We start from the raw sequence: 27,591 nt of genomic DNA on the forward strand, positions 1-27,591 counted from the left end.
TTTGGTTATTTGTGTCTTGTGTTAAAATGTTTGGTTATTCTGCCTCCCCCATCCAAAACAAAAGCATTAAGGTAAAGAGGTATCAAAACAAATGTAAACGCTTACTATAATACTTTTTTAAACTGATACACGTTTGAATGTAAAATCTTATTTTACACACTACATAGAAAGATCGCTTGTATTTTAAAGCGCTCATTACACGTAAAATATCTCCAGTATTTTTATGCTAGCAAAATGGATCTGAAATAGATAACAATCAGGCAATCTAAAGCATTCCTAGCTAACAGATTTCATCTCTTACCTAAGTCATTGCCATGGTATTGGTCCCAGATATAAATGAGAACAAATGTATATTTCAATTATAAAATAGCTTACTCACTGAAGCAGTAATATGGCAGGTTCAGCTTAATTATTTATTCTATTGATATATCTTCACATGCAACACATGCATCTCTGACGATTGTGAAGAGCATTGCACAGCTTTATCGACCTGCAGCAAGTGTTTCAGGATTTCTTGGTTTGCAGTATAGTGGATGTTTTGTGCTCCAGAAGATCCAGTTTGTTACTATAATAAATCATAACAAGGGCTTTGTCTTTTCTGTTCTGTACCACATCATGGACTGTTATTGCTGTGTTACCTGTTTGACAATGTGGGCGATAATCCTAACGCTATCAGTGCACTAGAGCAGCCATTTTGAAAATAGCTTTGAAACAGACTTTATAAATGTAAAAAGTTGTCAGAATGTTAACAATGAAAATAAAAATGACAGCTACATTATTTAAACATTGTAGCAACACATGGGGATGTGTCACGCTATATTTTTCAGGACCCTGCTACTTACTCTTTAAGGTACAGTAGTTCCATTAAAGGTGAGACAACTTCCATAGAAATTATTTTATTTTTTTTATGTCGCTTGAAGGCAAAATTTCCATCTTATAGCCCCTTGTCTTTTTACTGCAATTAATGTAGTGCTTTTTTTGAAAATGGATTGACAGTGGCACAATTGTAGCAGGTGCTCTGTGACTTGATTCCGTTCATTCCTCGTTCTGTCCTAGCGATGATGTGTGGTCAGTGCCTACACAAGGCTCCCGCGAACCCATCAGCTAGGTGTATTATTCAGTGGATCAAGAAAGTACAGGGAGCCGTTTAAGGAGATAGCATCAGACAATAGTGATGGGCCTAGTCCAACTCTATCTGTCCTCAAACCTCTGTGCCAAACAAGGGTCTGTCATTTACCTGCCATACAATCAGCAGTTGACAATTACAGGCCTGTCATCAGCAGTGTGAATGAGATGTCTGGAACGATGTTTCAAAAGATGGAAACACTACTGGGACTCAAGATGGCACTAAAACCTCTAGCATTACTAGAACAGAGAATTGTGAGGGTCTAGAACCAACTTCCCAGTAATGTTGTTGAAGATGACACCCTGGGATCCTTCAAGAAGCTGCTTGATGAGATTCTGGGATCAATACGCTACTAACACCCAAACGAGCAAGATGGGCTGAATGGCCTCTCGTTTGTAAACTTTCTTATGTTCTTATGTTCTTAACAGCTCTCTGCAAGCAACGTCTTCAACTGTGTCAGGCATGCTTTTAGCAGTAGAGCTAACCAGTTAGGCACAGTGAGGAGGCCTTCCATGAAATCTTCACAGAAACAGTTGAGATAACAGAGAGTCTGGATCTGGATCCATTGCAGGACTTACCACAGGTCTTCATGCTAGTAAAAATCTTACTTGTTTGCCCTGTTACTTCATGTGAATGTGAGAGAAGCTTTTCAGGTCTGAGAAGACTGAAGACTTGGTTGAGAAGTATGATGACACAGGAAAGATTAAATTATGTATCAGTGTGTCATGTTCACAAACCCAAGATTGACACAATAGACATAAAGAGCCTTGGTGTTTGTAAGCAGGTCAGAAATTAGCAGGAACATCTTTGGTCGATTTGAGAGCTAAACAGTGTGGTATATAATTCACTTTGTGAGTGTTCAAATAAAGGTCAAGTTCATTGACTGTCATTAGCTTAAACGTGCATTAAATTAGTCAGAAACACACCATACATACATATTGCAATTTATTGACATGATTATTAATACCTGTCCCTTCCACCCCCAGTTTGTTTTTTGTGATCATAATCAGCTTAATGTAAGAGGCCACAACCACAAACAAAGCAAGCGGGAAGTACTTGCTCTATTAGGCTGTGTGTGGTGGTTTTGTGATTTCTACTAATATCTGTAGGATTTTAACCATGGCCTCCTTTATACTTTAAAACCACCCCATCAATCCTCCCGTACGGTGTTTGAGTGAACAAAATTCTTTTTAAAAGCTACTTTAAAATGTAGTCTGTACACTCTAAATCAGATTCATTTTTAAAACCCTGTCGTGTAAAAGTAAGCTGACACAAGATGGCGCTCAAGTCTTGTGAATCTGGTATAAAGTACTGTACTGTACTGAGTTTAGAGTATCTATCCAAGTACAGTACTGCTTTTATGAGCAAGTAAATTAAAAAAAATAGAGCTGTTGAAAGAGTGATGAAAAGGGTGATGACCATGACATGTATCAACAATATGTAAAGAATAACACATGGAATAAGAAATGGCAATGAGAAGTTTAATGAAAATTGGATAAGTGGTAGTTAAGACCTAGATGTCATTAGGCAAGTACATGGGTGTTATTATCACAGTAAAGTGTATTAAAATGAATAATTTACAGTAAATTGAATACGTTATTGTGTTCTTAAGATACACGTACACATGTACATGTGACATACAGTCTGTACTGACAGAGACACCTCCACATATTCCTACAATCTGATTCTCCCAGTAACTTTCCAGTAACCCTATATACTCCCCAGTATCTAATCAAAAACGTATTTTAAATAATGATCACACCAAGCTTCAGCACAATTGGATAAGAGGTTTTCCAGATAAATAGAAACATGTAAAGTGTGACATACCTCCATTAGGTCTCCTGCAGGGGATACGAAGAGGCCTGAATCGAACCTTTCCATTTTAAATATTCCAAACTAGTTTCTATTTAGTATTTAGTATAATGGTCTGCATTTCTAGTACACTCCTTTCACCATACAACTTCTGAGTGTGTAAAAGAGAAAGGTATGGAAGGGTACAAATCTTAATAGTTAACTAGACGTATATTTAATCATATTAAAAACTGAACACGATTGTTGCCATTTCAGCTTTAAGCGTGTCTATCTGGGTCGAAATGTATTGTACTTGTTTATAACAGTTGCATAATTTACAGGCAATCACCTCTATAAGGTGATCCTTTATTTTAAATATCACTTTTTGTACATACTACATGTTTTGTCTTTCCATTTGAAAGGAAAAGCATGTTAAATATCAGGTTATAAAAGACGGTGTGAACGTGTGAGATCAATCTTATTAGTGTGTTCTTGAGCCATATTCACGTTTTTACTGAAAGGCTCACTAATGGAGAAGTTAGTACACCATGTGGTTGTTGTTATTTTTGAAGGATTTTCTTCCATTACTTTCAACACTCAATTCTGAGGTAAAAAGCTAAGTAAGAAAACATTTCGGGCAATGCCTTCACATAATTACAATAACTACTAACTAGCTATTTTCAATCAAAAGTGTGTCTTGTTTTAATTAATAATGACCTAATAATTATGTTTTGTTAAGGATTGTTAGCAACCTGGGAAATGAATGCTTGCGTGTATACGTTGTGTTGATAAAAATCATGAAAAACATAATGTAAATAATGTAGCTACACAATTGAAACAGAAACAGTTTATTTGGTAGTTGTCAACTATATAACATGACACAACCAGTAAAGTGGCACTGTATACAGATAATGCTGAATGGCTTCACCAGTGTGAATATACTTTTTTTGGATCTCAACAGTTGTAAATGTGTTACGTTCAATTCTGAACGATTACAAATGAAGGGATTCCAAAATATCATGGGGGACATTCCATAGAAATCTATAAACTCCGCCTCTGATGTTATTGACAGAGCTTGCATGGTGACAAGTATTACATGAGCATACCATTAATTAATTGGTTCACACATTCTTTGTTGTGGGTTTTCCAATAAAGAGGTAAAGTACAAACTGAAAGTAGTAAGGATGTGATTACCTATTTCGTGGTGGGGATTAGTTTACTGTATTTTTGATAATACCGTACAATAGTGTTCCTGTGTTATGCAAACTTATTAAGTTTGCACAGATAAGCCAGTTTATATGGAATAAGTTTTGCTTTATATGGAAGTGCATAGCAAGCCCCACTTCTGTGTCATTAATGTAACGCCAAGAGCAGCACCTGAAACTAAAATAACAGGCTCGATAACGTATTCCATTTACTGTAAAAAAAATTTTTTTTAAACTGCTTCGGTTTATTATTTAAAGTTTCAATTAACACATGTGGATCAAGTTAGAAAAATTCGAGGTGCATTTTGTTTCTTGAGAGAATGAGGAAAACACCAACTCTTTGAATCAAAAGCATGTGTGCATCTTATGCCACACTTGCTACAAACTGCTTGCCTCTGAGGATACGAACAGCTCACGGTTTAATTGACCTGCTGAATTACAGGGCTAGAGAAGGGGGCGGGTGTGTGTGTGTGTGTGTGTGTGTGTGTGTGTGTGTGTGTGTGTGTGTGTGTGTGTGTAGACAGTAAGCGCATGCGCTCGAGGGACGGCACTAGCGTCAGAGTCAGGGAACGCAGCGTTTGCAGATTTTTAATGTCAGACTGAAGCAGAAGGGAGAAAGGCTGGAGGGGAAAGAGGGGGAAAGGATTGGAGATATGAGGGAAATCATAACATGAATCCTGACTGCCAATTAATTAGGCGGACTGTGCAAAACACATACATGCAACTGCAGGTGTGACTCGCATCAAATCGACTGAGAATTACTGCAGCATTTTATCTGGTTCAAGCCGAAAGAAAACATATAAATGACAAATTATTAAAATAATTCACTGCTTCGATGTGAGCGTGAGGCATGGTGGGCACCAATCCGAAGTGATGAAAAGGAAAACTGAAGTACTGGATGCTGTTGCCGGTGTGATTTGCAAGGGTTATTTCTGTGGGCTGAGGATTGGTAATTTCTTCCATCACCATCCCTTTCCCGTGTGTCTGGATGATGGAGACTTTAAATGGAACCAATAACGAAATCAAGCTTCAGAACCGCCAGCTTGTTGAGAAAAAGAGGCTGAACCGAGCACCGTCGCCTGCCAGACCCTTTATGAAGGATCTGCATTCCCGATCGTCAGCCAAACCTCCGACTGGTCCTCCTAAATCTCCAAACCTTTCAAGTAAACAGCAGCAGCAGTCAGCTGGGCTCTTGGCCGCTCAAAGCCGTCTCTCCAGGCGCAGCATCCCAAGTGTAAAGGAGAAGCCATCACCTGTTAAAAGTACCACAAAGTCTGTAGCAACAAAAAAGGCAACTAAGGTCATCCAACACGGAACAGCAGAACATAAAGTTGCCAGGAAGAGCGATCCCACTGCTAAAGCAAAAAAGGGGAAAAAATGCACGCTGGTAGAGTCCACTCAAGGGTTCCTTGGTCAAAGTACAGAGGCCAGAGCCCAGCCAGGAGCCGGTCTGGGCAGAATCAGCCATACGGATAGCAGCTCTGATTTATCCGATTGTCCTTCTGAGCCCCTATCCGATGAGCAGAGGCAAGCCCAGGCGGCCAGCAGTGATGCTGAGTCCGGCACCGGCTCGAGCGATCGGGACCAAGTGACAGGAGAGATTCAGCCTCCCGGGGCTTCGACCACAGAAGCCCCTGGAGGGTGTCAAAATCTACTCCGTATAGCTGAAACGTCGACGACTTTAAAGTCTCTGGCCCCTGTAAAAGAAAAGGGATCCTTAGCTGTAGCAGTCCAAGGACAATGCAGCGGCGACCCGAAAGAGGATATTTTGGGCAGATGTGGTGTCAGTAAAGTGGAGCTGAGAGTCAGCAAACCAAATACCCCAACAGACTACATGTTGGAGGGAAGCAGGGAGTTGATAGAAGATTTACAAAGGGAAATCGACGACCTTCGCTCAGAAAACGACTATCTCAAGGTAATAAGGTACACGAGTTATTGGCTCCTGTAATGAAGTGTTAGTTTGTGTGCATGGCGGTAGCTTTGAAGCAGCTACCATTAAAGTAACTATTGTTCATCAGACCGTGCAGGTAGACGAATACTGTTGATTTTAACTTACCAATGGTCAATTGCACACTTAATATTGTTAAATCCAATTTGCCCCTCTCTCAGCAGGCTAGATAATGCAGTTTATCGGCTGCTTATAGTACAGTCATGAATCAAGTATCAATTTGCATTTACTGTAAAAAGGCATGATTTATTTTTTAAAGTGATGATATATGAATTAGAATGGGCATACTAGCATACATATTTTATAACCATAGTTATGGCTGGTAACATAGCTTCACTGATCATTTCAGATTACCGCAGTAGGATACATTTTTTTTCAATGAAGGACACTCAGTGCTTAGTGAATGTGTGTACAACGTGTGTGTGTGTGTGTGTTTTCACATCGCACTAATTGCAGTGGTTTTATGCGCTGCGTCCTTGCTGCACAACACGCATATGACAGATGTTATATACCACACTGCAATATATTTAACCCTTATTTTGCTTGTGCATTTTAAATGAAAATATAAAATATCTGTCCTTAGTAATACATTTAATCCGGCTCTGTTCCAGTGAAGATGCGTTCATTGCATTTACAATCCAGTAGTGTTTCACTACTGGAGCAAACCTTTTTTTGGTTGCAACAGTGCTTCGTGTGTGTGTGTGTTATAAGCGCTTACAATGTGGCTAAAACACAATCTAAATAGTGTTACTTTATTCAATGTTTATTAATTGGATTTCACACATCCTGTAAACCAGAGTCCAGATGGCATTTCAGACCAGACTGCGCCATTCCCTAGGGAAGGTGGCACAGGAAGGGACGCGTAATGTTTTGAAAGCACTGAGGGGGTACAGTAGTAGTAACACTGCTGTCTGCTGTTCAGATTCATCTCAATGCTCAACAGTCGTCAACACATCATCAAATATATACTTTCTTTCTTAAGGTACCCTAAATAAAACTTAAATTCAGTGCACACTTTATATATATATATATATATATATATATATAATATATATATATATATATATATATATATATATATATATATATATATATATATACAGTATATATATATATATATTATTCAATATAATATTTTCCAAGTGAATGATAGAAAAGATGGTATGTTAAAAAAGCAAACAAATACATCAATAAACAAATAGATAACATAATTAAATAATTGGGATTGTAAATTGGGATTTTAAACTTCTCTGTAATATTTAAAAATCTACTTTTTTTTTTTTTTTTTTTTTTTTTTTTTTTTTTAAAGCTATATAGTGAGGATTGGTTGATGTTTAATAGTGTCCTCCCAGTGCCACCAAAGCACAATACCCTATTTTAAATGAGTGATGGTTCAGACTCACCTAAGAAAGACATAAACGAGTTGGTTGTTGTTTTTCTTTGTCAAAGAAGTACTAATAAATAAAGCAGAAACATCAAACAATGCAATTACAGTTGTTAGAATGACCAGCTCCCTGAAGACATGAAAATGGTCCACTGCTAGCAGATGCAGCTAAGAAGACAATAGCTGTGCGCCCTGCTCGCCAGCTGTGTCTCAGCTATTTACATTGCCTGAAAGGCAATTGATCTTGATTGTTTGTATCATGTGGCACACAATAGCTTCCTCCTACTGTTTTCTATAGATTCTTTAAGTGCAACTGTGAGCAGCTGACTGCCAGACTATTTACATCCCTGACAGCATTTCAGCTTCATTATTCTTCCATAGATTTGCCTTGGTCTGCAGTTTTGTTTGTTGTACAGTTGCAGTAGAAAAGAGCACTTTCCTTCCTGTAGGACCAGGGGTGAAATTCTGCCGGTACACACCGGTACTCTGTACCGGGACTTATTTTGATGCCAGTACTGGGTACCGGGACTTATTGAATCTGTTTTTCATCCAATGCAGATGCATTCCATCCACTCACACAGTCCACTAGCACAACGTTTCTCAAATGCGCTTTCATTCAGCACAGTTTGTGCTGCTTGCATTCTGTTTCCTCATACTGCTTCTGTTTCTAGCTGCTATTGGCCACCATTAACGTCAGTATAATCACTGCATGCTGATTGGCCGAGCTTTCATTTTGATTAGATTTCATTTTGGCATGAGTCACAAATCTCCGCCCATTTCACTTTGTGTCAGTGCTCATTCGTTGATCAATGAGAGAAGACCTTAGCAGTGCAACGTGAAAACAGCAGTGTGGAGTAATTATCATTGTGAAGTAATAAGTATTTTCTTTAGTGTGGCAGATAAACTATCTGAATATTCGAATGACCATTGTTGCACATGAATTTGAAGGTAAAAATCCACATCAGTGTTTGCCATAAATTACATAGTTGTTAAATATTAGAAATAATTATCATAACGCGTTTTGCCTTGCACCGATTTACCACATTGACAGAATTTGCATGAAAGTTTCTAAAATGGCAAGTGATGTGTGGGACAGTAGGGATTAACATTAAAAAAACAGGATCAACAAAGTGCTGCTTCAGATTTTGGTAAGCGAAAAATCAGGATACAGATGTAGGTGTGCTTCACGCTTTTCAAACACGGGCCCAACTTGCAATGTACATGTTAAGTATAGTGATCAACATTTTGTTTTGTTGTGATCCTAGTATTTTCTGTTGTAAGGACTGTAATAAACAAAAAACAAAATGGTGAGGTGTTTTTTATTTGTACAATGCCTCCTTCTCTAAAACATTTTGAAGAGTTTTCACTTGCATGTACATCTAAAAAAAAACAGGCAGAAGTAAACCACAGTAATGACATTACTTTATGAAAATGTGTCTTTTGCCACTTTGTTTATTGTACAGAAACCATAATACCAGGGATATATATATATATATATATATATATATATATATATATATATATATATATATATATATATTTTTTTTTTTTTTTTTTAAGTCTACTTTTATAATGTTTCTGCCTGGAAAATCTTTTTATGGAATAAATCATGGTAATTAATCTACGCAGAAACACAACAGAGAAACACACAGAATATAGTATTGTAGGATAAGTAATAAGTAAAAAATACATAAAAGAAACATGTTATAATCCAAGGCTATTACTGAAGCATGGCCAGGCCCGGTTGCAGATGAGTACCCAGGGTCTGGAAAGTGTGGGGATTAAAATGGCCAAGTCAAGTACATCATTAGTAGTAGTAGTGCCTGTTACATCAAAAAATTAGGGGTATGTCAGCCCCTATTGTGCATTGTTTCACTTAGATCATTTTTTTTCCATAGCACAGTTGTTTTTTTAATACCATTTTTATAACATAATCCCTTTTTTAGGATATCTTGAAACAAAACTCTCTCTCTACAGCAGTTACCACATAGTGTAATATTTCTTAATGCTTGTCATTTAAGGTTTAACTGAAATGTTATTTTACAGTACATGACTGAGTGATTCAGCAGATAGAGAGGATACAAAGCTCCCAGTATTTTCAGCTTCCTTGTCTATGGTGAATTAGTTATAATTGATCAGTTCTTTTTTAAGGCTTATTTTGTATTCATAAATATATCGTGTACCGATATGTATACATTTTAAAAGTATTTATTCATTGGCACTCAAATTGTCTCCATTTTTAAAATGTTTACACCCAGCTGTGCATATGAGTACCTGCACTTTTTTATTGTGAACTTCATCCCTGTGTAGGACTATACTTACACTGTCAACACTGTCGTTTTTTAAACTATCTCAAGATTCGTTTTAACATATTTGTTCAAGTATACCACAGAATAATTTTGCTTAAAACTTTTGACTTCACATGATATCTTTAAAGAAGTGATAATTGCATCTAATTAGCACAGGCAAAATGGTCACTGCCCCCCTTTTTGTGCTCAATATCGTTTGGTTATTTGCTTGTTGTTTCCTTTCTTTTTTGGGCGGATATGAAAATATTTGCAACACTATTTTTGCTGCTGCTTCGTAGTACCTAGTAACGTCAAGTGTAAGCTGAAATCAGCAATCAGATCATGTGATCACTTGCACAGGTATCAGGATACCTCAGCATATCCATGGCCCTGCATTTAGAATATTTTCAAATCCTGAATTCATGTAAAAAGTGAAAAAACAAAAGATTCTCAACACAATAAAAAGGGGATTAATAATAACAATGTTAAGTATTCCAATTAAATGTAAGTAAATAGATATTAAAGCACTGATTTACACTCCTTTAAGCAGCCAGTATGGGTTTTGAGATTTATGACAGGGATCTTCAATCACTACATTGCATTTTCCTTGATCCTGCAAAGTACCATTTGTTTCCTTAACATTTAGCAGAAATAAAATTGAATGAATAATGGGACTGAATACATTATTTTTAACTCATTAGATTTGCTTATTTCCGTGGTCTGTTGGTTGCTGTAGTTGAGTTTTTAAAATAGAAACACAATTGGACGGATACTTATGAGTAACATTAAGGATCTGCAAAAACATTCAGCTGTTTTTTTTTAATGATGGTTAAAAGCAGAGGCGAGGGCAACAGTTCTAGGGGTCGCTATGAAAAAAAAAAACACTAGTGAAACCCATGCATAGGTGAAGCATAGGTAAGCATTGTAAAGCACAAGAGGGGTATATTAAACTATATTAAGCAAACATGGGAAACCATTGGAAACTATTGTAAATGCATAGTATAACCATTGTAAACGCATAGGAACACTGCTAATTACAGTGTATATTTACTGTGGTAAACTTTTCAGTAGGAAACTACAGTAATTTAGTTCTGGTTATAAAAACACTAAAGTACATACCATGTAGGTTTGAAACAGCAACAGAATGCAAAAAAAAACCCTTTTCAGTTTAGTTGATTCTTACTAGAATAGTGTGTTTACAGTTTATGTTGTTGGTGTCTAACTACATTTATGGAAAAACTCCTGCTGCTTTTAAGACATTTTTATTTATTTTGTTTTTATGGAAAAGCTGAGAGGGTCATTAGGATCAGCAAATTAACATGAATTATTGTCTAGTTGTGACTGTAAAACATGAGTCTGGTAATACCACACCTCACATGTGTCATATTAAATGAAATAAATATTACAGCCTTTTATGAGATTTGAATTACAACATGAAAATGTGACACTTAGACACTTAGTGCAAGTCTATAGTAGAAGTAGATCATTGAAGGATGAGTCACACAGCTTGGATGGCGCCTTTGCTGGGGACCCCAAGGGGGTTGAAACCGGCAGGGATCATTTCTCCTCATCACACAACAGCGAATCCTACTGGCCAGACACCAAGTATATTCCGAGTGGATGAAAAGCAGAGCTGATCTCTGTTCTTCGAGATCAGTAGCCCGTCCACCTCTGCTCTGGATTGCTCAGCGTCAAAGCGATTCTGGCTTTAGGCTTGTGAGATCGGAGGATGCTCACACGCCCTCAGAACATCTGTGCTGTGTGGGAACCCGCTGCGGTGAGGAGAAAAAACATTCCAAATTGGGGGAAAATAAATAAAAAAATAATAATTGGTCACTCTAAATTTTAAAAAAAAAGAAGTAGATCATTGATAGTGTGACTAAACTTGGAATTTCAATTGGCATTCAAAATCCCATAGGGGCCTACTGTTAACAACAGATAAATTACTGACATTAAGTAAGACCCTCCACCCTCATGCATTTATTCATTGAATGGTGTGCATTAAGAAATATATTATGGCTGCTTAGTCAGGTTTTGGGTCTATGTATACCACCCTCAAAAAGTATTAAAAATGAGTTGTCCCAATCAATACTTGTAGTGGGTAGTGTAATGGGTTATAGAGATGACCTTAATAACAACATAAGAACATAAGAACATAAGAAAGTTTACAAATGAGAGGAGGCTATTCAGCCCATCTTGCTCGTTTGGTTGTTAGTAGCTTATTGATCCCAGAATCTCATCAAGCAGCTTCTTGAAGGATCCCAGGGTGTCAGCTTCAACAACATTACAGGGGAGTTGGTTCCAGACCCTAAACAATTCTCTGTGTAAAAAAGTGCCTCCTATTTTCTGTTCTGAATGTCCCTTTATCTAATCTCCATTTGTGACCCCTGGTCCTTGTTTCTTTTTTCAGGTCAAAGAAGTCCCCTGGGTTGACATGGTCTATACCTTTTACGATTTGGAATGTTTGAATCAGATCGCCGCATAGTCTTCTTTGTTCAAGACTGAATAGATTCAATTCTTTTAGCCTGTCTGCATACGACATGCCTTTTAAACCCGGGATAATTCTGGTTGCTCTTCTTTGCACTCTTTCTAGAGCAGCAATATCCTTTTTGTAATGAGGTGACCAGAACTGAACACAATATTCTAGGTGAGGTCTTACTAATGCATTGTAGAGTTTTAACATTACTCCCCTTGATTTAAATTCAACACTTCTCACAATATATCCGAGCATCTTGTTAGCCTTTTTTTATAGCTTCCCGACATTGTCTTGATGAAAACATTTCTGATTCAACATAAACTCCTAGGTCTTTTTCATAGATTCCTTCTTCAATTTCAGTATCTGCCAAATGATATTTATAATGCACATTTTTATTGCCCGCATGCAATATTTTACACTTTTCTCTATTAAATTCCATTTGCCATGTGTCTGCCCAATTCTGAATGCTGTCTAGATCATTTTGAATGATCTTTGCTGCTTCAACAGTGTTTGCCACTCCTCCTATTTTTGTGTCGTCTGCAAATTTAACGAGTTTGCTTACTATACCAGAATCTAAATCATTAATGTAGATTAGGAATAGCAGAGGACCTAATACTGATCCCTGTGGTACACCACTGGTTACCTCACTCCATTTTGAGGTTTCTCCTCTAATCAGTACTTTCTGTTTTCTACCTGTTAACCACTCCCTAATCCATGTGCATGCATTTCCTTGAATCCCTACTGCGTTCAGTTTGAGAATTAATCTTTTGTGCGGGACTTTGTCAAAAGCTTTCTGGAAATCTAAATAAACCATGTCGTATGCTTTGCAGTTATCCATTTTCAATGTTGCATCCTCAAAAAAGTCAAGTAGTTTAGTTAGACACGATCTCCCTTTCCTAAAACCATGCTGGCTGTCTCCCAGGATATTGTTACCATATATGTAACTTTCCATTTTGAATCTTATTATATTTTCCATAAGTTTACATATAATAGAAGTCAGGCTTATTGGTCTGTAGTTACCTGGTTCGGTTTTGTCTCCGGCAGGTTAAACAGATCAAATGGAATGTACTTTCATAATCCATTAACGAATGACAAAAGCTCACATTGACATTAGTCCACAATAGATTTTCGCATTGTGTATTCTGTGCAATCCTGAGTAGCTATGCAATCCTTGATTGAGAAAAGAGGTTACAAAACAAACTAACTAACAAACACATTCTGAAATAAAACAAATGGTGCAGTGAAATGGCTTACAAACAACTTCCATTATAAAATACCTGCACCATAAATTGGAAATAAATTGGGTTTTATTGACTGAATGTGGATGACATTTACTTCAATGTATACTCAGAGCTACACATTTATTGATATTCTAAAACAAAATACTCAAAAGCTGGGTTAATTATTTCACACATCCCCTCCCCCGACACTGGCCCGGCCTTATGTAACCAAAAACAAACGGGCCAAACCGCACTCACTATTTTTAATTAATCTCAAGAAATTTTATATGAATGTCAGGACAAAAACTACAATGATAATGATAATGGCTGTCTTAGAAATTAATCAAATGAGAAAGTACAGGATGTTCTGTATCTCTTCTGAGTTCAGGCCTCCAGTGTCTGGTGTTTTTTCAAAGCCATTATGTTTTTGGAGACAACATACAGTTAGCCTTAATTCACAGGGCTCTGGAATTTCTGCTGGGCTCATGCTGCTGGAGACATTGATATTAACAACATTTCACTATTATTTATAAACAGCCTCTGGCATAAAAGACGATTGAAGTCTCTTTAATAAAACAGGGTTGGTTTACAAAACAGAAAACTAAACAAATGGCTCTCATTTTTTTCAATAATTTTTGTTTTTTGGTATTTGGAAACTTTTGTTAAAGGACACATATGCTGAAGTACACAGAGGCAGCAAACTGTTCAGGAGCAAGCTGTTATATGATAAACACCATATGTACAGAAAAGCAGGGTGTTTACAAATAATATGTTGGCATGGTGTGTTGGCTATAGTCCACACTTTACAGTAGATCTTGTTGAGAATGGATGAATATTATTTTAGAAAAACTCTCCATCACTAGACCAGACATAAAATTGAATAATTTACCTGAGCATCGAGTTGTCACAATAGGTATGGGAAGTGGTGTTGTCTTTCTCGGAAGCTGTATGTGTTACTGTGAAAGGGGGTTGTGGGTATTCACTGACAGATGGGAGAAACGCAGGAATTGACTTTCCAACGCCCAAGATTTATTTACAATAGATTAAGATTTGTAATTGTAGTTGCAGGTAGCAGCAACTAGGAACTTCCAACAATAGTAACGCCTTGTGCGGGGTCGAGCAGAACAAAATCATGTGACTGAACCAGCAATGGTACAGCACGTGGCTGCGAACACACAGTTTGGATTGTAAACAAAGAGATACAAAAATGCAAAATAAAACACTGTGGGAAAAAACAGCTAATAAAACATTGCCTATAACTACAGTATAAATGACCCAGCACTGGTCCCACTAAAACAGGAGGTACCCTGCAGGAATCTATGCTGACACACCCTCTGTATACTTTTGCCGAATTTAAAATCCCCTAACTCCAAAAATGCTAATTCAAAAGTTTCATACCCTGACAAGGAAAATGAAATTAATAGCTAGCTGAGGCACCTTCAGCAATAATAACCTATTTTAAACGATTAGGATATTTGTCAATGAGCTTTTGGCATGATTCTTTAGTGATTTTTGACCATTCTTCAATGCAAAATTATTCCAGTTCATTCAAATTCCAAGGACTTCTATGTGCACAGCTTTCTTCAACTCATGCCAAAGATTCTGATTTAGATTGGGACTTTGACTAGGCCATTCTAGAACCTTGATTTTTTTCTTCTTCTTTAAGCATTCTGAAGTAGATTTTGATGTTTGCTGTGGATCGTTGTTGTGTTGGAACGTCTAGTTGCGCTTTAAACCAAGTTTTGTAGCGGAGGGTATCAGATGATTGGCCAATGTGATTTCATAGTATGCTATGGAATACATTTTACCATTGGAACTAAATTTCCTGTGCCATTAGAGGAAAAACAGCCCCATAGAAGGATATTACCACCTCCATGCTTGACAGTAGGTATGGTGTTCTTTTCTTTGTACGCCTCACCAGACTTTTTCCAAACGTAACGACTGTCAGCATGACCAGATAGCTCGATTTTTGTTTCATACCACAAAATCTTTGACCAGAAGTCATATCCATCATTCAAATGCTGTTTTGCAAACTTAAAGCAATTGTCCTTGTGACGTTTTCCTAAGAGTGGCTTTTTCCTTGGACTGCGACCATTGAGACCTTCACCATGCAGTACTCGACCTATGGTTGAAATGGAAACCCCAGTCCCACTTGTAGCCAATTCACTTTGAATATCTTTGGCAGTCAATCTCAGATTGTTATTAACCTTCCTCACAATTCTTCTACTTGTTATTGGTGAAAGAACCTTCTGTCTTCCAGATCGAAGGAGTGTTGTGACAGTACCATGAGTCTACTTCTTGATAATAGAAACAGTAGTTGAAATTGGGATACTCAAATGGTTGGAAATCATCCTTATCCAGCTTTATGTCAATAAATAATTTTCTGCCTAAGGTCTTCAGATAGCTCATTACTTTTTCCCCATACTGACTTACTGGTAATGACAACAATCATCCTATGCCTAACCCTTTTATACTCTGTAAGAATGTTCACCAACAATCCAGCATTTTCTAGACTTTTCTAGAATTAGGTTCTGCATTATCATTATTGAAATTTCTAGCACCTTGTAGACAATAATGTTATAGCATCAAAGGATATGAATACTTTTGAATTAGCATTTTTTGAGTTTTGCTAAAATATTGCTGAAATAAATAATTGTAGACATCTATTTCTTGTAACTTTTTTTCCTCCTCCACAAAAGCAAAACTTGCTACAAAAGATGTTTCCTAAAATTCTTTGTTTTCGAGAAATTTCTAGAAATTATAAATTTCCATGTAAACTTTTGACTACAACTGTATATACGAGGGCGCTGAGCACCCGTACTCATGTCTTTACTGTAGTTTAAAATAAAGAAGCAACAGAAGCAACACAGTTGTTCAGGCTATATTACACGTGTGCCATATGGTTGTGTTTTTTTGTTGTTTTCTTTTTTCAATTACATTCAATTTACGTAAAAAAAAATTATCCTGTGTCAAAATGTTTAATAGTCAAAAATTCCACTTTTCTACAGTAATTTTACAGTGAGCTAGCGGTTATTTTAAAAACAACAGTATTTGTGTTTTTATGTTAGAAAACCAGTCGTGCTTTGCCAGTGTACAAATTATTTTCAAAATGAAACCATGGGGTAAAGTTAAAAACATATTGTCATACATGCCAGTCCCTATATGGTCAGGGCAGTCCAGATTTCCTAGCAAATGTCCCGTGTCCCGATGCATACGAAGAAAGTCCCGATATTTACCCATAGAAAAAAAAAAATCATTTATTCTTCAGAGTAGTGGGTGAAAACCACACGCTGTGCTGTTCGTGTGGCTCACACATCTGCTGATCAATAACTTATACAAAGGTAAGAACGCTTCATTATGTCTGTTTTTACTGTCATGATGGTCGTGTGGTGTTGAGTTGGGGGGATATGTCTGTTATATGATAATGCGTGTTTTTTGCGTATGACCCCTCCCATGTGTATGATGCGTATTATCGCTGCAAAAAAATGATCATGATTATTAATATGATCGATTATTGTTCCAACCCTAGTATCTACAGTAGCCTGCTGTTGTTCTAACTCGCACTGTCAATAAGTGCGAAAGGCCCTCTTTCAGTTTAGTTGGAGTCGTGTGAATAAATTGTCTTGTTCAGGATGAAGTGGATGAGCTGCGAGCCGAGATGGAGGAGATGCGGGACAGCTACCTGGAGGAGGATGTTTACCAGTTGCAGGAGCTCCGACGGGAGCTGGACCGTGCCAACAAGAACTGTCGGATCCTGCAGTACCGCCTCAGGAAAGCTGAGCAAAAGAGCTTGAAGGTGGCACAGACCGGCCTAGTAGATGGGGAGCTTGTCAGAAATTTGGAGCAGGACTTGAAGGTAATTTGTGGTGTTCAGGTTTTACAGGAAACATGCACGGAAACACTGGAATTCTTTCTTATCAGTTGGAATTATTTTTATTAATTACTATATCTGTGTTTGGGGGTAATCTAAAACTATGTATATTTTACCTTTATTCGTTTTTTCTTTACAGTTATTTTTTATTTGGCATTTTATTGATCTCATCTAGCATTTTGTTAAGTAGTCTCACCACTGAAGAGGGCAAATTCATGTTTCATAACTTTGAGATAGTGATTGAATGACATTTATTTTGACCTAGTTTGTCTATGGTGCATATCAAAGCTCTGATTGACCTCTGAAACTCACTGTAACCAGGGTTACTATGGAAATAGGCTTGTTTTTCTCTACACTGTTTAACCTTAAAAAAAAAAAAAAAAAGTTTGCCGAATTCAGAAGTTGAAGTAATTTTAGCTAACAAAATGTATTTATTCTGCCATGCACATCCATTCATTATATAGGTCTCAAATGTGCAGTTTTGAAAGAAACACGTTTTAGCAAACATGTATTTTCATTTAAAACCCTGACATCTGGTACTACACTAGGTTAAAGAAATCTCTGTTTGTAAGCCCCTTGCCACTGAGGAAGGGTTAAAAACTGCATATTTAAGACATATGTAGCTAATGGGTAAGATGTATGGAATTGTTTTGTTAGATACAACCATTTTAATGATAGACGTTAATAAGATCAGTCATGTTTGGAACTAAAATCGACTAAAACTGGGGGGTGGGGGCAGGAGGGCAGGATACTCTGTAAGAAGTACAAATGTGTTTGGAGAAATGAATGGAGAGTTCTTTAATCATGGTTGGTGAGTAATTCTTTATTTTTGAAAGAATATTTTCCTTCAAATCCTGGCGGAGGGGGTGATGCACAAAAAGCATCAACATAACATCTAACTGGAACCCTAGCTGGGAGTCGTGTGGAACAGCAATTGGGATGATCTTGGAGGACAGGGCCGAAACAAGGACATGGCTGAAACAAAATGGGATCTTTCCTAATCATCCATTTGTGTTTCTGTGATCAGGTAGCCAAAGACGTCTCCGTCAGGTTGCACCGTGAGCTGGAAAGTGTGGAGGAGAAGCGTAGCAAAGCAGAGGATGATAATGAGCTCCTCCGACAGAAGATCATCGAGGTGGAGATATCCGAACAGGCCCTGCACAACGAGCTGGACAGGATGAAAGAGGTAAGTGGGGCCTTCTGACATCCTTCTACTGGAAGCAATGTTTGTCTTGACTGATGGAGCCCAGGTGGTGGCCATCATTGTGGAGGATGATGTAGGAAGAAACCAAGCAGAAACATACTGTACACATTCAGCAGGTTGAAAATGGTTGGTATCTGTTTTAACAGCCAGACAGGCTGGATTTCTTAAAGGAATTGTAGGTCACAAAATAATTCCATAAATCATAGCCATGTTGCACTTCCACTAGCTACCTACTGCATGTCTCAAATATGCAGTTTTAAAAGAAACACACATGTATTTAAATTTTAAAATAAGAATGGCTTGCAAACAGTTTTCTTTGACCAAGTTTTGTAATAAAATACATGTTTGCTATAATGTGTCTCTTTCAAAACTGCAAATGTGCATGGCGAAGCAATTTTATGGAAACATTTTGTTAGCTACAATTATGTTAAATGCTTACTATCCTATAATGTTTGTTCTGTATCGTTCTCTATTATTATTTCGGCTTCTATCATTATTTCTCATGCTTACTAACTATTCCAGCAAAAAATGCCCCCTTTAACGACTTCTAAAAGCTGAATGCCCCTTTTTAACAATTTCTAAAAGCTGAAAGTGAAGTGGTTTTACCCATGCCCACTAGGGCTGTGCAACTGTAATTTCTGTCCCCTCTGCAACATGAGTTACTAAATAGACAGTCTATATGCATAACCATAGTTTCAGTGCTGAAAGAAATTAGTTAAAAGTCCTCAGTGGTCATTTTTCAAATCCCCTCGTTTCAGAAATGTAGCTTTTAGTGCTGGAATAGTTAGTAAGCAATATCAATAATGTTCTAGGCAGAAACAGCAATATATAATATTAGAGAACACACATACTAGAATATTAAGAAGGTAAGAAATGAAATACTGGTGAATCTGTCTGACTTGAACACTGTAGCTACACATGCCAGATTTATTTAATATCTTAACTAAAAGTGAATAGTTTGATCTGAATCCTGAGTGCAGGAGGTATAATCAACCTGTTTCAGAAATAGTTTAACCACATAACTATATATATATATATATATATATATATATATATATATATATATATATATATATATATACAGTATATGAACTAAGCATGACATTGGGTAGAAGAATTCGGAGTCGGTTCTAGGCCTTCTAGGAACCAGGTTACCCGATTCCTGGAAATTACACTGTTTTTGCCCCTAAAGCACTACGAACTAATGCGCGCATTTCTGACTGCACGCATTTCTGTGTGTTTTGCTTTCACATTTTTTAAATGGTCAGTTTGAGAAATAAACTTTGTTCAACAGCTGACCCTGCTTTAGTACAAAGCTCTTGTGCAATTAAATCACTTAAACTCCTGACGTTAAACAATGTAATAAAATCTACTGGGATGCAAGACGCAAGAGACGAAAAAAATCTATTTGTGTTGACTCAAAACTTAATTTAGGCACTCTACGATTTGACTGGTGAAAGATAACATTGGTTTATTGGAGTTCACAAAGACAGCTTTTTTCAGCTTGGTACGGTAACCTTTTCACATCCTTGTTTGTTTAATTCTTGCTCTTTTTGCTGCATTACAGCCCCTCATTAATTACGTTACGTTTTCAGGGCATTTTGTTAATGGCACGTGTGCAAGACACAAACCTTAAGTGTATTTTATTTGTTGCTGTTCTTGTTCTACATTTCCTAAACAACTGTTCATTTTAAGCTACTTTTTTTACACAACAGTACTCACATGTTTGGTCACCATCACAACTGTTGCAAGAAACTGGGGTTCATGTATTCTGCTGGTGTTAATATACCAGATGAAGACACGTTAGTGTCGAAACGCATTGTTTGTTTTACTGTGTCCTTTTTTTAAATCAATAAAGAGATTTTGATGAAGAATATAAATGAGCTGGAGTCAAGTATTTAAACCTCTTTGAAGCAAAATGATGAATTTCGTTTGGTAAGCCAATTAAATATAGTTTGGATGAAAGAAATTTGAATGCTTGCATTGCCGTAGAGACTTTTATTGTGTTTATATATATATATATATATATATATATATATATATATATATATATCAGACCGACATCATCTCGCATTCGTAAATATTGACACTTTAAAGGGAGATGCAGCATTTTTGTGCCTAACCCCTGAAAAAGTTGTCAATGTTTTTTGTTGTTGTTGTTGTTGTTCTTGCATTTCTAACCATTTTAATCGCAGTCTGGAGCTCGGCATTATAATTTCTCATTTCTCTGTGCTTCAGTGGAACAAACAGATTGATACAGGATAGTGCGATTGACAGAGCATTGTGTTTTGAGGAATCATATCGTCATTAAGAACTGTCGGCGCGTACCAGTGGCAAGCCTGTCGCATACCAGTAAAGGTACGCGTACCACAGGTTGAAAACCACTGGTCTAGCCAGTCAAGTTGAGTGGCTCCGCTACAACTGAGACGTTCAATTTTAGAAAAAAGGGATTCGAAGAGGAATCAAATCCTGAAAATGGATTCGGATAATATCGAGAACTGATCCTTAGAAATTCTGGCATGTGATTGGTTAAAACCTCACCACATGACCAAAAGTAGATCCAACTATTGCCACGTGACACTGCTTATGGTGTATAGTTTATTTTACAAACTTCCTCAAATTACGTCTTCACGATGCCAGACTTCCTCTCTTCACACAACAAAGCAAAATGGCAGACAAACCTGGACAGCGATTTAAAAGAACTGTACGCTTTGGACTTCAAAAACATTTTCCTCACTTTCTTTCTTGAATGAAACAAACATGGACTGCAGACCTTGGCTCATAGTGGGAAATTAAAGACCCCTGTGGCTTCAGGCATTATAGTCCCCTGTTGGTAACTATAGTTCTGCCCTCAGAGGCCATAGTTTCCACTATGAGCCTCCTCTCCAGTCCATATTTACTATATATATATATATATATATATATATATATATATATATATATATATATATATATATATTCTAATTAACATGCAATAAGGTTATGTGTCTTTTATTGCTTAAACAGAAAACTAACTTGCCAAACATACTTTTAAAATGTACAAACTGAGTGATATTTAATTGCTGAGTGAAAGTTCCAAGTATTATTTTTACACTTTGTACACTGGGACACATGGGTTTACATTTAGGGCAGATGTAAGTGTTGATTCAGCTTCAACTCTTTTGTGCATGTGTCCTGTTAAGCTACTGCTGTTGATGCCTTGATCCAAACAGTATACATATCAGCAATGCTTGCTTATTTGGGTCAGGACAAGCTAAGGGGGTACAAAGACAGACATTTAATCCAACACTGTAATTCAGCCTTAAGCACTCAAACTCTGATTCGAGAGCATTGTGTCTGATAGAGGACCGTGCCGGGAAGGATTTATTACAATTAGTTACCAGTAAACAGTGCCTTTATTGTCATTTTGAATCTCTAATTTACAGATTTATTTACCTTTTTGATGTTCTGCTTTGCTTCTCTTTCACTTTGACTGAATTGTGTCAGTGTCATCAGAGCCTCCATGAACTAGACCAGTCTTAATCTGTGACCACATCACTGCTGGGTGAGAGTGAGATCTTAGAGGAAGATTTGACAAAGAATGCATGACTCAAGCTTCAAGTTTATTAACAAAGACAGAGGATGCCCTGTAGGAGAATGATCTCAGTCAGCTAAGTTACAATGTTACTTGGACGCTGCACAGGGCTCGTATTGACTGGTCATAAATCCAGGAGGGAAAGAGGTTGTATTAAAAAAAGAAACACTGAATGATTCAGTCATAAAGATTTAATGCAACAATGCAGGGAAAATTATACATTTCAATCAAACTTTTATAACACATGTGTTTGAAATCAAGTTTTTTTTTTTTTTTGGGGGGGGGGGGGTCCTCCAGAAGTTGGTTCAAAAGCACCTTAAAGCAGAAAAAAACAATAAAGCAGTGCAGTATTATTTGATTGAATCTATATATGTCAAATTCACTTCCCATCCCATTTGCAATACAAGGGACTTTTAAACACTTTGTAAAGTGTTTAAAAGATGGTCTGCTGCTTAAACCCCCTTCCTGCAGCTGCCAGTTGGTGTATGTGTGTGCTTGTGAATCAGGTCATTAATTGAGCTCACAGCCTGAGTCAAAGAATAGAGCCCAGATAGGATTGCTAGAGTGGCAGAAAGGACTGGAGTCCCCAAGAAAAGGCTTGGCCTTGTTGAATAGCATAAAGCAATATGAGGATTAAGGAACTAGGCAGCAGCTGCTGGGAGTTTTCCCACAAGAGCCATTATGAAACTACTTGGCAGTCCTAAAAGGAGGAAGAAAAAATTGGATTGTAAAATGTTGTATAGCCATATCGAAACAGCTGATACTTTTATTAATGCTGTGGAAAGGCATTAATGGAGGCATTATACTTTAACCTGAGCGCTGAGCGAGAGAGATGGACAGCTGCTTTTTTATTCCATGCTGCTTTTGTATGCCTATTAATCCAGTCTTTTTTTCACACTTCTCTTTCACACTAGTGAAAAGGCTGATAGTATTCATGAATGGAAGTCCTTTGGGAATTTGTATAAACTGGTGGTTAATCCATCTGTCTTTTATATATTCCCAGCATTGCATTTTAACCTCAATAAGCATTTATTTATTTATTTATTTATTTATTTATTTATAACATACAGTGTTTTTTATTTTTTATCCAGGTTGCACTTTTTCAACATCAATGAAAGTAGCAATTTAGAGGGAGCGACTTGAATTCGAGGGAGAGTTTGAATCAGGGTTTTATTTAAATTTTGTAGGTGTTGTTTCTTCCGGGGTTCTAACATTCACATAGTTCGCCAGCCACCACCACAGAAATGGCACAATCATCTTTAGAATGCCTGGAGCAGGTGTATTGGGTTTGCTTTTAAAAGTCATAACCTTGAGTCATAGATTTGTATATAAAACCAACAACAACTGCCATCACATCCCTAATAATAAGAACTTTTGTTCACCCTTTCCTATTTGAAAGCTAAACTACAAAGACTGGTACTCTGGTGAATAGCAGTAATGTCCTGTTTTTTGTTATTAATTACTATGCTGATGCTTCTGCTAAAACCTCTACTGATTTGTATATTGTATTGTATTTCACAGAGTCACCTTAACAGTAATAATAGTGTTTTTATTAAGAGTTGAATGAAACTTGATTCAGGGTCTTTTGTCTTCCTTTCTGTTTTGCTCTTGAAAATATGGGTGTGACTTTGATTCAGGGATGACCTAATTTTGAATAACTGTAGTATATATAATAACTCTCAATAGCAGTCAACAAATTTCCTTTTTCAAAGAATTTAGATTTTACACCTTTAAAAAATGTGGTCAGTAAAATGAGCTGCTAGACGAGCCTCTCATCCTAGCATGAAACAAGTTAGTCCATTTGTTCAGTTGATTTAACAAACTCACATCAGCATTCCTGTAAATGGGTTCTCTTTTGGAATATATCCACAACTGCAGGCCTCATCCCTGTAAACAAGACAACGGCTGTGGCCAGGCCAGGACCAGAAGGGAAATGGAAAGTTCTCTCACCAGGCAGCCATGGTGATTTTATTTATTTATTTATTTTAATCAACCAGGAATTAAAACATACTCCCTGGATAGGCAACCAAGTCTGGCCTCAGGATTAAAGGATTTAATTGAATTCTGTCCCTCTGAGACCCAGCTTGCAAAACGTTACGAAAATGTTATCAGCCAGGGTATACACTACATTGCTGTATGAAATATCGATGACTAAAATTGTAAACCGTGTTTACTGAATGTTGAATGTTTTTCGCAGAATATGTTAATGAGGATAACTTTTTTTTTTTAACTCAGCTAGCGTGTTGAGTTATTGACAACTGAGGCAAAGAGGCTTTTTCTGGCAAGCTTACTAAATCAGTCACTGAAATACAAAAACAAATACTACATAATAATGTTTATTTTAAATATTAAAGCTGTGTAAAGTACTGCTGTCTGAGACCGACAAACTGAACTATAAGTTAGACGATAATAGCACTTCCTTGTCGTTCCTGCCTTGGCACTGTTGATATTCTGTTTTAGAAAGAAAGGGGGGTGATTTATTATTATTGTCTTTAGATTTTTTACATCGCATACAAAGTTTGTAAACAAAGTGCAGAATATTTAACAGTTTAATCTCCACAAACCTAAGTACAGTCATTCAGTAAATCAGCTTTAGAATTTTCAATCTGTCACAATAATATTGTTTTCAGAGTGAGAAAGTGATAGTTTCACTTTTGTTGTCAATGGAATTGAGATTCAGTTCCAAGTAAAATCCCCTTTTTATTTCCTAATAATTCTAGCTATACTAAGCCATCATTTATTTGACAGTGACATTCCTACAGTATCTGGCTAGCATACTGAGTTTTAGGCATCGTGAATTAACCTGTGTTAATGCTTCTTTCAGTCTTGCTTCATTTGACAACTGACACACAGACAGCGATACAGTAAATCTAATATTCTTTCCCGCTACAGCATAAAACCATGGATATAGTGTCATGAAGCAACAGATTTGTTGAAAAAAATAAGTGTTGGAAACACATCACCCTGTTTTAAACATTCAGAACCAGAAGGAAGCTTAGAATAATAATTGGAGAGATAAAGTTCATTCCCTTTTCTCCTTTGGAAAACTTTAGTACACAATTCCAGAAGGGTGGGGACCAGTGTGGGATGTGCTCAGCTCAGCATGTGTTGCTGTAGTCAGCAGAACTGATATGTGGAAGTTTTATCTGTGTGGACACTGGGAAAAAATAAATATTTTATTTATCTCTAGAACCAGATCCTTATTGTTTTCAGATTCACCAATCTGGGAGAACAGAAAGCAACACTGAGCTCTCTCTTTGTGTCCCTCTCTCCTTGTTGGCTCAACAGAGCTTGATGAAGGAATTTGACCTAGTTAGTATCCTCTCTCTCTCTCTCTCTCTCTCTCTCTCTCTCTCTCTCTCTCTCTCTCTCTCTCTAGACAGGCTGGAGGAGAATTAAAAGGACAGCATGGTTCAGCCCTGTGCTGGTGCAGCACCATGCAGCAGCCGAGTGTGCAGCGTTCCCTCTAGTTTTCTGTAGGAAAGCACCACGCCTTGTTCACTTGGCAACTAGCTTTTTTGTGTGTTTTGTTTTTTTTAGCAGTCCAGACAATACAAGCAATTCCTTTAATGATATTTAAGTTCAGATTAAAGCTTTCTTTTAGGGAAAGAGCTGCTTTGGAAGAGATTAAACTGACCCACTGTGTACAGTATGTATTATTCCCTCTACAGCAATACTATAATAAATATTAAAAGAAAAAGAAAACAAAAGAAAGGCCAGCTCCTTAAGCTGTTTAACTGCCTGTGGTACTATGTGTTAGTAAACCACAAACACAGTCGGGTGGGATGTGCAGAAATTAGATAAGCTAGACATTGGGATAGCTTGCACTAGTAGTGGCACCAGGGCTGTTTGGAGTACATTTCCATAAAGAGGGCAGCTATTTTATTTATGTTTTATATAGAAACAGCTACATTTGTATGATCTGTTACCCAGTGGGTTTTTTTCCGTCTTTAATTTTGTAAATCTAATTTTGTAGTTAATAATATTGTTATTTGGTTGTATTACCAAGAAGTTCAAGTAGGATGGTACCAGGCCCTACACTGAGATAACCAATCCTGGCTTTGAATAAGGACTAGAGCAGGGGTGTCAAATATAAGGCCTGTGGGCCGGATTTAACACTCACCAAAAGATAAAGACAAAGAATAATAGTGCTGCTTCCTGATACCTGAGACCTTTGTTTGAACCAGCGCATCAACATCTGGAGTAAATGACTGGGCTGAGGATATCTAGTTAAGGTGTGTGTGTCAGTTAGTTGAGAATTTTATTTGTTAATATTCATGATGGAGAAAGCTTGCCACTTTTCAGGACACACTACTTCAGCAGCATTTCTTCAAAAACTCTCCATCAGAAAATGGTTTTGAAGAAACAGCTATTTTGTGAGCAATCACATAGCTTGCCTTAACAGCAGCATCACTTATGCTACAAGCATCAGTAAACATTGATTGCTGCGTACCGTTCCTGTGTATTTCTTGCCATGGTTTGCTTCACAGTGCCTCTTAATATTGTATTATTTCACAACAGCCACATGTTTCTTACAAATTAAGAACGTTGGCTTTCCATTCATGTCCACAAAGAAATACGAAATTCCCCATTTAAAACACACAGAACTCTTGGTACACTTTCCTCTTCATGGATAAAGACATGATGGCACTACAGAACTTACAAATCAGAACTAAAAACCTTTTTCTGGTATCACTGGTGTTGTAATAATAAAATGAAACAGTTCTCTTTTCTGTAACTAACTTGTGCTATTGAATAGATGTACCAAGTACATTTTTTATAGATATGTTATGTGGTGGTTTTGAGGAATTAAATGTTACAAGATCTTGGAAGGAATTCAAGGTGAAATTTAATTGTGCTTTTTCATCTTCCCTCCAGTTAGCAGGTGGCATACCAAAACACACAGTAAATGTAAAAAGCCTGTACTGTCTCAGTAACCTCAGACATAAATGTATGCCTTTATTCTGGCTTACTGATGGCAGGTTGACTTGAACAGGCATATAAGATATACAAATCAGACAATACATTTATAAGGCAAGATGTGCCGACATTTATCATTTGTCAGTTTTTATCAGACCTTTCTGCAGTAATGCCCTTTAGGAGCGAGACATTTTTTATGCCAGTGCCTCATCCTGGATATGCAGAGAACAATTACAGGTTGACAATAGTTTTCCATATCTGTTCATATCACTCTTTCAGTGACACATTCCTCTGAGGGACACACACACATATACAGTGCCTTGCATAAGTATTCACCCCCCTTGGACTTTTCCACATTTTGTAGTGTTACAACCTGGAATTAAAATGGATTTAATTAGGATTTTTTGTCACTGATCTACACAAAATAGTCCATAATGTCAAAGTGGGGAAAAAAATCAACATATTTTTCAAAATTATTTACAAATAAAAAACTGAAAAGTCTTGATTGCATAAGTATTCACCCCCTTTGCTGTGACACCCCTAAATAAGCTCTGGTGCAACCAATTGCCTTCAGAAGTCACGTA

The 27,591-nt window shown here is 37.1% G+C and overlaps 1 protein-coding gene across 6 annotated transcripts in view; it reads left to right on the forward strand.

The window, feature by feature from the left end:
• The first annotated feature begins 4,702 nt into the window (after positions 1–4,702).
• Positions 4,703–27,591, forward strand: part of LOC117400235 (microtubule cross-linking factor 1) — an 81,879-nt gene continuing 58,990 nt past the window's right edge. For 3 of the 6 annotated variants that reach the window (XM_033999855.3, XM_033999856.3, XM_033999857.3), the window contains exons 1-3: positions 4,704–6,037; positions 17,070–17,294; positions 18,337–18,495. In XM_033999855.3, the coding sequence (XP_033855746.3) occupies positions 5,111–6,037; positions 17,070–17,294; positions 18,337–18,495 (1,311 nt within the window). In that variant the 5' untranslated portion in view covers positions 4,704–5,110. Of the gene's footprint in view, positions 6,046–17,069; positions 17,295–18,336; positions 18,496–27,591 lie in introns of all 6 variants that reach the window. The other 3 variants (XR_009328403.1, XM_033999858.3, XM_059022037.1) reach the window with 2 other exon arrangements.

Source organism: Acipenser ruthenus, chromosome 4 (genome assembly GCF_902713425.1).
Source record: "Acipenser ruthenus chromosome 4, fAciRut3.2 maternal haplotype, whole genome shotgun sequence".
Lineage (NCBI taxonomy): Eukaryota > Metazoa > Chordata > Actinopteri > Acipenseriformes > Acipenseridae > Acipenser > Acipenser ruthenus.